The sequence below is a fragment of the Dendroctonus ponderosae genome, unplaced genomic scaffold (assembly GCF_020466585.1).
Source record: "Dendroctonus ponderosae isolate FM_Combo_2020 unplaced genomic scaffold, Dpon_F_20191213v2 Dpon_F_20191213_93, whole genome shotgun sequence".
Classification (NCBI taxonomy): domain Eukaryota; kingdom Metazoa; phylum Arthropoda; class Insecta; order Coleoptera; family Curculionidae; genus Dendroctonus; species Dendroctonus ponderosae.
In genome coordinates, this window is record NW_026019149.1 from 25,242 (window position 1) to 38,003 (window position 12,762).

At 32.7% G+C, this 12,762-nt stretch overlaps 1 protein-coding gene across 1 annotated transcript in view; it reads left to right on the top strand.

The window, feature by feature from the left end:
- Positions 1-12,762, top strand: part of LOC125505699 (calcium/calmodulin-dependent protein kinase type II alpha chain-like) — a gene marked incomplete at its 3' end in the record, with an annotated part of 35,022 nt that overhangs the window by 6,594 nt on the left and 15,666 nt on the right. Inside the window, 1 exon segment of the mRNA XM_048670019.1 lies at positions 4,301-4,360. Coding sequence (XP_048525976.1) covers positions 4,301-4,360 — 60 coding nt within the window.

The window sequence follows — 12,762 nt, forward strand, 5'->3', positions numbered from 1 at the left end:
TCCAAGATCACCGGATTGAACACCTTTAGACTTGACCCTTAGGACATCTTCGGTCCATTGTTTATAAAATACAAACTGCTGATACTGATGATCTCAAAATGCGAATTGCAGCAGACTGTCGGTCAATTCCCGGTAGTGTTCCGGAAAGTTAGGGAGGAGTTTGGAAACAGACTTTAGTATTAGTTATAGCAAACTGGGCAACATTCTGAACAATGGCTCTCATAACATTCTCAAGTAATTTTTTAATTTTTTGACAATGAGTAGTCTCACAGTGTTTTAAAAGAGTAGGTATATGTAACTACATAAACCAAATCACCAACAATACTAATATTTAACAGTCTTGATGATGATAAAGTGTAGTGAATTAAGAAATTTTTATGAACTTTTATAAAACCAAGGGGCTTTATAGAGGCTCTTGTCTCTACATTCGCAGATATTTTTTAACAACATAGTTTTTAATTTTTTTCTATTCGCCAAATGTCCAAATATTCTGGAAAATATGTATTAAATACAGTTCTCGTAAAATTATTTTCTATTAGGTTTATTTCATTTACAATTGCACATCTTTTGAGAATAGTTTTTTTTAACTCATTTTGCCCTTTTGAGTGTATTTTACGTAATTTTTCATTAATGCCATAAAATGGATTTTTTTCCTGTGAAATTTAAAAAGTCACCAGAGAAGCAAAAGTTAACTTATTTAGATCAACAGCAAATATCTTCAGTTTTATTGAAATTATTCTAGGGACTGTTTCTGAAAAGATGAAATAAAATTGATTCCAACTGAGTTGATGTGCTTTTCAGCATTTTGAAAGGTTCAGTTTTGCGAAAATAATAAGTATCTAAAATTGCTATTTCGAAAAATTTTAAGCTACTCTTTCTTTCCACTTTGTTTTTGTATGATATTTGGCTTAAGTTTAAATAAATGAACCGAATTTATTAGACTTGTTTTGAAAATTTTATTTTGTGCTTGAAATACTGTTGAATAATTGAATTTACTGCATAAACACAATTTCTTTAAAATTATCAGATAACTGAGGCAAGAAATAGTTGTAAGAATGAAATATGATGAAAGCAATTATTTTTTTATATTAACATTCCAACAACAATGCACTATTTTAACCCCACCTGCAACTCTTCTTTGAAAAAATTCTGAATATTTGCTTTACCAAAATGCATATGAGTTTTCTTGTGTTGGAATTGTGACATCGATTGTTACAAAATTATAAAAATCACTTGCAATAAAAAAATGTAGAAAATATTTCTTACAGAAGATATATAAAAATTTTAATACAGAATTGGCGAACTAAAAGTTCATCAATAACATAAGGTAAAGCTTCAAATATATGCTTTTTCCATTACCTTAAAACCATAAAAAAATTTTGTTCTTACAAATAATTAATTTATTAGAAAACAGTTCAGTTGCATTTTATCAAAAAAGACGAATTCATTATGCCAATGTCATTGTCAATTAAAGCCAATGATTTTTTTAAATAATTTAAAAAGTCAAGCATTTTAAACCGTATTAAAAACATTCCTGACTTTGTTTTTATTGCTAACATTTAAAGCTTCCATATTTTTGTAATCTCAATAAAATTGTGTTTAGATTTGTAGTTCTGTTCCACCGTAACGCATAAAATGAGTAGGCATTTTAATATGCGACCGCAAATCTATCTCCCATTACTATTTCAACTTTTTAAATCACAAATGTGAAATAATTATGTAAATGTTAATGTGGGGCGACTATATTCTACTTAGTATAATATCCAAAGATGTGGTTTTTTGATATAGTTTCCAAATTCGGTGAAAATACTTATGTAATACGGTGTTAACTTGAATCTTCCTAGATCTGTTTAGTAAATTTCATTTTTAAATTTTACGAGATTGTCAAAATCGAGCTGTGCATTTTTTATTTTTCCGAATATAGAAATGCATTAGTTTTTTGTCTATAGGTAATAGAATCCATTAAAACCTTTGTTAGCAAGAAATAATTTGATTTATTATGTTCCTGTGTGATTAATGCTATTTCTAGCAACAAATTGCCTTTTGAACTAGTTTGGTTTTAGTTTGATAAAATTATTTTTATTTATAGCTGGAATAATATTTATCATGTAAGTTTCTTCTCTACCTGAAATTAAGCCAATTTTTGTTACGTGTATCGGTATACTTAAAAAATGTGAAGTTTCTATAGAAGGAAATATTCTATATAGGGAAATATATCAGGTAATTTCTCTTCTTGGGAAGATATGAGCTAATTACTTATTTTTTCATATAATAAAATTGTTGTTTAAAATAGTCGCATCAATTTTTTTTAAATTTGGTTTTAGAATATGCAAAGTAGATAATATGAACTGAATTTATACAAGAAAGCTTCATGTTTATTTTTTTACATCTGTCGGAAATATTGTCTTGGGACATTTTTGTAAGACTAAATTTTCTCTCTAATCAACGCTCGCACTCGATCAAAAGCTCTTTCACTATTTTATTGTTCGTATATCGATATTTAAGTCTAAAAGAATAAATAACTCAGACTAATGGTTAAATTAAGGAATAAATATGGCAATGATTGTTTGAATTTATATGAATTCAAACATTTCAACATATTAAAATAATTTTATGTCTCTTCTGATGTGAGAACATTTACAATTATCAAAATTTTCATCTTTTAATAATTTTTGATTTTTGTGAGGTCGATTTTTTTGCTTAACTGTATCAGTACAGCTTAAGGTCACTTTTGGAACTGTTCGACAACAATTTATTCTCGAGATCATTTGCAATGGTAATTTTAGGTTCAAGACTAGGCAGGGGTTTTGTATGATTTTTACTGCAAAATTAAAATTAGTATCTCCACAAGAAATGCTCACTTCCATCCCCGTTATAAACGAATCCAATCGAGTAAAGTATGCATACACAATTGTAAAGTTACTGATTTCACATAAGGCAACAGTAAAACAATAGTAATATATACACATATACATTCAACTACAAGTTAGGATTCGATTTACTTGCCTTTCGACATCCACTGAAAGAAAATGTTACCTTCTCTGCTCTACATCTCTCTCTCAACTTTGCCGTAATAGTTTCCACATGGCTTCACGACTCCACGCGACATTTATTTTATGTTCGACTAGAACTTTTTTGCATCAAATACCCATATTGTACACGGTTGAGGAACGCACTTATTCAAGACATACAGCAAGCAGCCCGATTATACTAATGGACCGCCTTATTGGTCGAATCGTAAACACTCTAATGACGTTTTTCTTCAGAACCGGCTGTTTTAAGCACGTTCTGTACTTGGACATCCCGAACTGGTCTGAGACGGTATTTATTACTTGAAAAAACCGACCACCTGTATATTTATGAAGATGAATGCCACTGCAGCGATCGAAGAAACAAATATGTTCAGGGAAACGACCATATTAATGTGAATCGATCTTATCGTTGAGTTACGACTTCTTAAACTGGAAAATTCCCTGAAATGTTATGAGTAATTTGAAGTTCCAAATTGGGAATCCTTTGCCAACAAAACCTGAATAGGCGGCTTTTAAAAGGTGGAATTCAAAAGCGGCGAATATAAGGAAAATGCGAAAGGCGCTTTCCTGCGGCTCAGCCCTGCCGCTTAATATTCTCAATATTATAAGTAATGAACCGCCAAGTTTAACGACTAAATGTACGAAGTTTAAGAGTATAAACCCGTTATAGAAAACAAACAAAATGACTCTTAATGTGATAATCAGATATCGTTTAGGAATCCCGCAGTTGTGTACCAGTTCCATCAGAAAATCATTATTCAGGGTTCGGGTGAACTGGCTTTTTGTCAGGACATTTAAGATTCATGCCGAACCATCGTGTGAGAAGGAAATCGGAAAAAAACTGATAGATCACAAGAATCAATTGGAGATTTTTTGTTCTGCAAATGTAAATTTATACTGCAGTTTGTAAATAATATCTCGTTTATAGATTGCGAAAACTCGAAAACGGCCTTTTTATTCTATATCTTGTAGCTGCTGTTATATCTGCAAATATTTTAATAATATTTTTGCTAAATATAAATAAATGAAAATTGTCGAAATAAGGGTTTTAACATAGAAGTTGGAAGAAGAATAGGGAGGTAAATTGAAAGAAGCGAAGCACTATTAATAATTCGCTGGAGCATTGTTTTACGGTATCAACGTTGTTTTTTAGTCGGTTTAGCAATATTTTTTATCTATTATTAGGACCTATTATGCAAAGTTAGATGATAAAATCTTGAGAATAATTTCCTGCTAGATAATAATATGATGTTTTTTTCGTGTTGCAGATTTCCAAAAATTAGAAAGAGAAGCTCGAATTTGTAGAAAGCTGCAACATCCTAATATAGGTATGTATTAAACAATACTGATATAATATTATTACATACGATATACGTCTTCATTTTTGAATGGCTTCCATATCATGATACGGACAATGTTAATACTTTCTCTCTTCATTCATTGATCACTCGTTCTGCTTTACACCTAAGACTGCAAGTGAAATCACGTCCTTTCGTACTTACATAACATCGTAACATCACTAAACTGATTACAAATTTATATAATATAATAATTTAAAATCCTCATAGAGATCTATTAGAAATGATGTTAAATTTTTAATCAGTACAAATGCCACCCAACCACTAACCGATCATCTATGTGCATATGAATGTATTTTAACGTACTTTTGTTTTCATTGTAAATAGTTAGCAATCCCGAGGTGCTCAAGCATTTAGGTAATAGTTCTTTCCAGTTTTACTATATTTTTATATTATATTCCGTATTTGTTTGTATTTTCTTAAGTGTTGTGCGTAAATTCATGTTCCATATTTTTACTGGTAAATAGTCAGGGACGAACTATACGATTATATATTAAAGGTGTCAGGCGAATTTTACTCTATTTCTATGTTATAAGAGCAGAAATAAATGTACCGTAAATTGAGCATGTGATTTTTAACAACTATATCTTATAATTGGAAGTTCATAAGCCTCTTGTAACAAAAAAATGCTTCCGGTATTATTTAGACGAATGAAATTAAACCCTTTTAGACGTATTGGTAGCATGTTACAAATTTTTAAATATAAGAACGAATAAAGTTTTACATGTTTGGATTGTTTCTAATTCTTCTTTGTAGCCATTTTAATTCATTATTTATTAATATCCTGCACGCATTCACTATTCAACTTTTTCGGTTTCGAAGTTTCTGGGAAAAAGTGCACTTCTTATTTAAATTTTGATTTGCAATACTACAGCCAGTATTCGTTCTAGGGCATCCGTCATTTGCAAACAAAGACTACGTTAAACTTGATCAGCATATTCGTTGGTTTCAGCACTTGTTTCTTCAATTTTCGACTCACCTCTGAAAATCCACATTTTTTATTTGAATAACATTTTCAGGAGGTTTCCCTTGCTGTAACGTTGTGGATATTAAAATCGTTGCTTATGAGTTCCGACTCCTTTAAGGCAGTTTTCAAAAATGATGTTTACTTCTAGGTTCGTAATTGGAAACTGAGCAATCAGATTGAAATTTTGCCTGTTTTGGGATTTCAAGAGTTTCTCTTTTCGGTAATTTTTACAGCGGTCAAAAATTTCAAGTTTGGTTAGAAGTTCGAAGTATTGCAGATTTGTGGAAATATTAAACCTGATTTGTATTAGTTTTCAGGTGCTTTCAAATGCCCCAGAACGTCACCTTGTTTTCAGTTTATTAATGATTTATTATAAGACAAATTTATACGTTTGTGGAAAAGTTCACCGTTAGACAATCCATTGCAAACCTGTGAAGGATGTTCACGGATTTGAAACTCAAGTTTGTTCTATAAACGGCAAAAGTTTTAAGTTACTGCTTATCCAGTTTATTTAACTTTTTTTGAAGTTTGGAATTTTCGAACACGAGCCCGAATAAATACGATTAAGAGAGATTTCAACGAAGTACATTTTTTATTTCACTTTAGTATATTGAACGTGAATAAAAATTCATATTTTAGAAACAACAATTTTCGCTAAAAGCATTGTTTTAAGGGTCTGGATAATTGAATCACGTGACTTGTGAATTAGTAATAATTGATGGATTTTTACTAATTTAAAAGTGGTGAACATTTGGGACTATGTAATGGGACTATGTAACTTACGTTATTTGCTTTTTATACTTTCACTTTATTCAAATATTGGTTCGTTCATTTCACAATCATTAGCAGCCGGGTGCACTTTTACTAACAAGGTAACTAATCAGAAAAAAAATTAGAAATCTTCTGCGAAGATTTACAAATATTGCTATTACAACGATTTGAATCATCAAAGTTCGTCCCTGACTCGAAACATGCATGCATTTTTCTAATTTTAAACATAATTTCTGATGTCATTGTGCCCATGAAACTTTTGTTACCTGTAGTTAGTTGCGTTTATCAATGAGTCGCCTTTCTGGCATATTATCATTGTAGTCGCATCAGGACTAAGTACACTTATAAAATCGCTTAGTCGTGTTTTCGAGTAAAACTCTTGCTTCGTCACGTTTTTTTGCGCCCAAATTTGCATATTTTTCGGTGAAATCAAGTTGAAGTAGTATATTTATGCAAACCACGATAATTTCATACTCGCTTAAACGGGTCCTCCACAAAGATGGGATCCGGGATAGAAGGCTGGTTAAATTTAGTTGAGAGTATTTTCAGGGACGCTTTCATAGCGATCCATATCCAAGGGGTCGGTGGGACCTTTTTGGTCGATTAAGTTGCGAAAGAGTATTTATTTGAAGCAGTCACAAAAACTACCTAATACTTAACTAATTTTGATTAGCTGAAAATTAGGATTAGGAAAAACTTATTTCACAACAGTTAGAAACTGAAAACCCTTTAAATAAGAACAGATTTGTTTGAAAATTGTTAGCGCCATTCATGAATTTTCAAAAGTTATTCCTGGTCAAATTTTATCAATTCAGAAAAGTTTGCCTACGTTCTTGTACAAAATGAAGAGCGTCTTTCTTTACAAGCTTTCGAAAATACCTGTTGTTTCGTAAGTCCTTGAGATGAAATATACAGGGTGATTCAAAATTGGCGGCATTCCTATGGAGGTCTTGTCTGGCGGTGTTTTAGGAGTACAGAAAAATACTTAAAAAAATCATTGTTATTAAAACCTGGAGTTGGACTGGAGTGATATTCGCAAAAAACTATATCAGAAAGACGGCAACAGCGTTTTTCAAGGTAATCTGCCTTACTAACATTACGTAAAGACCTGATGCTTCGTAATTATCCAAAAACTCCGGTAACCATGGAATTATACTGAAAGTGACAATAAAATACACACAAACAAGGATAAACGGTAAATTCAACGCGATTCGTTGAATGTCGGAACGTACTTTTTCGAAATGTCAATTATTGTCCTCATAACCTCGAATTGATATCTTTACAAAAAACATACATTTGAGTCTTTAACACCAAACTAGTTAGTGCCTGTCTAATCACCTTATTATTACTCTCTCTTCTCGAGCAGCTTATCGTATTCGGAGAATCAACACCTACTCAATTTGTACCGGTGTTCACTAAGCCTTTGGTTTAATGTGTCCTTGTACTGTGCGTATCTTACATACGTGGTAGGAATGTAGCCCTGCAATTATATCCAATACTTGTTCTACTGTGTCTGGAACCCGAACATCTATTGTCGTCCACTATCTTCCAGATCCAATCTCCAATGTCTCTCGCCCTTTTGTTGCCGTGAGTTTTTACAGCTTCTGCTATCTTATTGTGGCATTTCCTCAGAACAAATCGCATATCCGCAAAATCGTGAAAGGAGCTTCAAAGTAAGTCACAGTTTCACAAATTATTGTCAATTAAACATGGGACAATTTTAAAATTATGCTTAATAAAAAAGTGGAAATTCGATTTTCAACTGATAATATCTTTTAGAAATTATCGAAAAAAAATTCTATATTTTTTTCGTGCTCTCCAAATGAGCCCCTATTACCCCTTAAAAGGAATGACTCCAATTTTGAACCACCCTGTATACTGGATGAATGCCTGTATTTTATTGTCAGCACCTTGTAAGTTCCATCTCCATTTCCATTTCTTTATTCCATATTTCTAAACCATTTTTAATTTTACTGGGACGCAATTTTAGCACTGAATAATTAGTTTTTTGCCTAATTCCCATGTGTAAATAATAAAAAAATAAATAGTAATGTAACTGATCTATCCGTTTGAGCATTGCAGAATGTCCTAGGATATGCACTATCATGGCTATATGCATTAGAGGTGTAATTTCACCTGGAAAGTCCAGCTGTGACCCAGCAAGACAGATTATTGAATATTTGCAAAGCACCTAGAGATGTTTTATTGAATTTTAGTGTTCATTCGTGGTCAGTTTATTCATATAACTTATCAACACAGCCGCACGTCAATGTGTTTTCTTCAGATAAAAAGTTTAAAAACTTGTTGAGTTTTGAAAAACTTGAAAATTTTCTTTCTTATGTGCCACATTCTATAGACAATGAATGTGCTTTCCGAGTGAGCTTTATTAGCGCCTTATAAATAATTCCGAAATTGGGACCACCCTGTATATAAACACTGGAAAATCCAAATATTTCATAACCGCTGTTGGAAACTGAAACTTGCGACAGCTTCCGGCATCAAGTTGCGGCTTTTGAAGGTTTGTTCGTCTCAATTAGTTCTGCGAGGTTTCGCTTGGTAGAACGGTTGCTAGAAACTTGTTTAACTAGTTTGCATTCGACCTTAGCGCTTGTAACATGTTTATGATGACATCCCCTCAATAAACAAATATTTGAGTAAGTTACTAGACGATTGCCTTGAAAACTGTTACTTTCCGAACATTTTGAGCCGTCTATTGTTCATACATTACCTACCTGCAAATGACTTCAGTCTTGTAATCCGATTTATCATACACGATTAAATTATGTTCCAAAGTGACTGACGCAATCATTTCCATGACAAAGTGATTAATAACAAAGGAATGGCTCTTGAATAGATTGACTTCAGACCCCTTCCTACTACTCGGATCCTGGTGGCTTATTAAACGAGCGTCGAGTCGATCCTTATGAGGGATTCGTGCAACGCTCTGATTCGAATTAATCCTGTTCTATATAAACTCCCCGAACAGTGACACTTTCCATAATTAACCGCGACATTTTCTTGAATTAAGAGAAACTTTGATTCGCGGCTTAATTATGGGATCTTTATCGATTTTGATGGCTTAGTTGGCTTGCCCCTACTTGGTGGATGGTCAGAACTGTTGTCGAACGGCACAATATAAGATGTAACCAGATGATTTTCGCAGAAAAAACAGTCCAAGTGCATAAGTCTGAATTTTATATGGTCTCAAATTGATAATGGATGTTCGGTGTTTAGGCTTAAAATTATAAGTGGTAACTAAATGGCAGAAAAGAGAATGTGAAATAGAATGTCTTCCTGATGTTTCGCAAGCCCAAATGGCTTACTTCAGAGGTGCTATGCTTGAAATAATTTCAAGTAAACTTTCGCGCAAATCATCTCATCATAAGGATGCAAGCGACTCGTCCATAATTAGTACAGTTTATTAGCGCTTTGTCTGATTAGAATACTGAAGCAATATAAGCGTGGGMTTGAAGAATACGAGATTTTGTCGGAAAAAGTCATGTRAAAAATTMTCATAATTTCTTCCTACTGRCAAGTTTTTCGCTYTTTGAAGCGGACGTGCAATAGAAAGAATATTTTCATAAAGTTKAAGTTAAGCACGAGTAGCTTGCATCTTCAAGTTATTTCAGTCTAAACTTTCGCGAAAATCACCTCTACGATGGCTTGCCCACGCGTCTATAACTAAAACAGGTTATGAGTGTTTTGTCTAATTAGAAAACATAAATGTAAATTTAAAGTWTCCAATAATACACTGGATCATAAAGGTGAGCTGGAAGAATAGGCAAAAATTGGCAAACGTCGGAAAAAAAGCTAGTAAGAAATCCCTATAATTTCTTCCTTCTTCCGACTGGTGAGTTCTGCGCACTTTTTAATATTTTCGAAACGGTTCACAAGTACGAGTAGATTTCTTCTTGAGAGACAATTTGCTTGAAATTATTTCAGTGTAAACTTTCGCACAAGTTTCTATTAGTTTTTCAGGTCTGTCTTCAAGTGTAATTAGTATAGTTTATTAGTGTTTTGTCTAATTAAAATACATAATCAATATGGAACCAAACGTTTCCAATAAGGCAAAGGGATCATAAGCATGGGCTTGAAGAATAGGGAAATGTGGAAAAAGTCTAGTGAGAAATTCCCATCCAACCGCAAGTTTGGTGATTTCTTCGCGCTTTTATTTATTTATTTTGGTCACGTTTCACAAGCTCGAGTAGCTTTCATCTTCAGAGATAATTTGCTTGAAATCCTTTCAGTGGAAATTTTCTGGAAAAGTGCTTGCGAAACGCTTCGAATTTATTTTTTCCACGAGAGTAAAGAAATATTAGGTTTTTTTGATCCACATGATCCTATTCCTCAAACCCACGTTTATGATTCCTTGCATTATTTGAAAATTCTCTCCCAASCACAGAGTCTRCTTTTGAAGAKAGTGACARTAGTGTTTTCAAATTCATACTAGTGGGAGAAATTAGTACCTAGTTAGARAGAAATTTGCGCGCATTMGAAGGAAACATGCCATTGTTGRGGCGGATTCATTTTTTCAAAACCATTTTGTTGGGTATTTCAATGTATTATTGGGAAGTTTTGAACTTGAACAAYAACGAACTAGTTTATTCTCTAACGTACCTGTTGGMKAAATTGTAAATATAATCAAAAAAATATATATAATAGAAACTGACGAYAATCTTCAGGAACGCAATCAATTCAATATTTACAATATTGTATTATTGAATTTTTAACTATATATAGTTAACTTATCTTAATTAATAACTTGATAACCGAAAAAAAGTTCATGATGTATTTCCAATTTATATTCATAGCGAACAAAAGCTTGATAAGTTTTCAAAATGAATTTCATTTATTTCACAAATAATTAGTATAGTTATATACAAAAAAATAGTTAGTACAGTTACACTATCAATTTATCTAATTTCTGAATACAGTGTGGTCCGTAAGCACATCATCAAAAGGGCTGCTGCGACGTTCGTTGACTCAAAAAACGACGTTCTGACTTTTGTAAAGGAAAAATGTCTGGCTCCTCTGGTAAAAAATGATGTTTTTGAAATCTGGGGAGAATGATTTGATGGATTTTAATGAAACTTTTTGTGAATTTGTACCCACGTAAGGCTCAAATATTTTGAAGAAGCTTCCACGTTCATACTTATTGAAATGATAATTTTTTAGTGTCTTGGTGTGCGTTTGATACTTAACCCAGTGATGCGATCAAAGTCTTCGCCCAGTCATCCTTTTGGAGCGTTTTCGTTTAAAAAAAAACGCAATCTTCATTCAACAAACTATGGCTCCCACAAAGAAAGCAACAGAGCAAGTTTTTATTAAAATTAATCTAAGCACTCCGATATTACAAAAAGCTTAGCTTAAGTTTTATTTATGCAAAAAAATAATGAATGTTTAAAATAGTTAATTAGTAAGAATAAACAATAATTTGTTGCCCAAAAACGATAAATTCCACAAAATTTTTCAAAGAACACAAAAATATGAAATGAGAATTAGTGCATCGACTCAAATAAATGAGTTGATTCCAGCAACTAAATAAAAAGTTTTGGTAGTTTTTGTACTAAGGCTCGGATGAACTCGGTTAAATTCACAGCAAGTTTCATTAAAATAAATTGCCTCATTCTCCCGATATTTCAAAAAAGCATTTTGCTTTTTTAATAACTTTGACATCAATAGCAAAGAAGCAAGACATTTTTTCTCAATAAATATAAAAATAAGAGTTAGGTCAGCTCGTCTTCTTTTGAGCCAAAGAAAGCCAAAGAATCACACTATCCTTTTGATCATGCTTACGGACACCCGGTATATTTTTATAGAAGCTCTAATTTACAATCCTCATCCTCAATGCTTTTTTCCTGTACTTCTTTCATATTTTCAAAATAAGCTACCCAACTTTTCACCTTAGCAGAAAGTTGCTTATAATTAATTTCCCCAATTGGAAACTTGTTAGCTTAAGTCCAATTAAAAGCCTGGCCAAGTCCCATTGTTAATGCTGTTATTTCAAACTGCTTTCCTTTAATGAAAACCCAGAGCACCATTAAACACGCAACACACTGTTTTATTTATCAACATTAGCCTCGAGGGAGAAATTTGAGCCCTTTTCTCGCCTCGGAAAGAATCAGCCAGTTTTTCACGTTCGCGACTTTAAATAAAAGATAGGACCGCATAAAAAGTGTACAGCATACGGGCAAAAGGGGATTAAAAAGTTGGAGACACGTCCGTTATGGCGATTAGAATGGCTGGAAACGGCCGAAATCCAAAAGCAGACTTTCCGGCGATTCAAAATTGCAATTAGACAGTATCTGTAGTACGAAAGAGCCTAGCAAAAAGAATGGAAGAAATAAACGTGAACCGTATTTTCAAGTTTAATTTGAAATTTTGGTGTGTTGCCTATCAAATAAAAATGTATTTGTGCTACGAGAACCCAGCGAAATTTCTTCATTAAGTACAATTTTGCTGGGGAAATGAGAACCCTCGGCAGGATTAATTTTAGCGCCCGAAGCAAAGACGTGTACGCGCTTTTTTCGTTAATGTTATTCTATAAATTTCCGTTCGCATACTCTATTCCATTATTCCAATTTAATACGCGTTCCCCGCCGGAATTTTCTTTAAATATATTCAGTTTCCATTT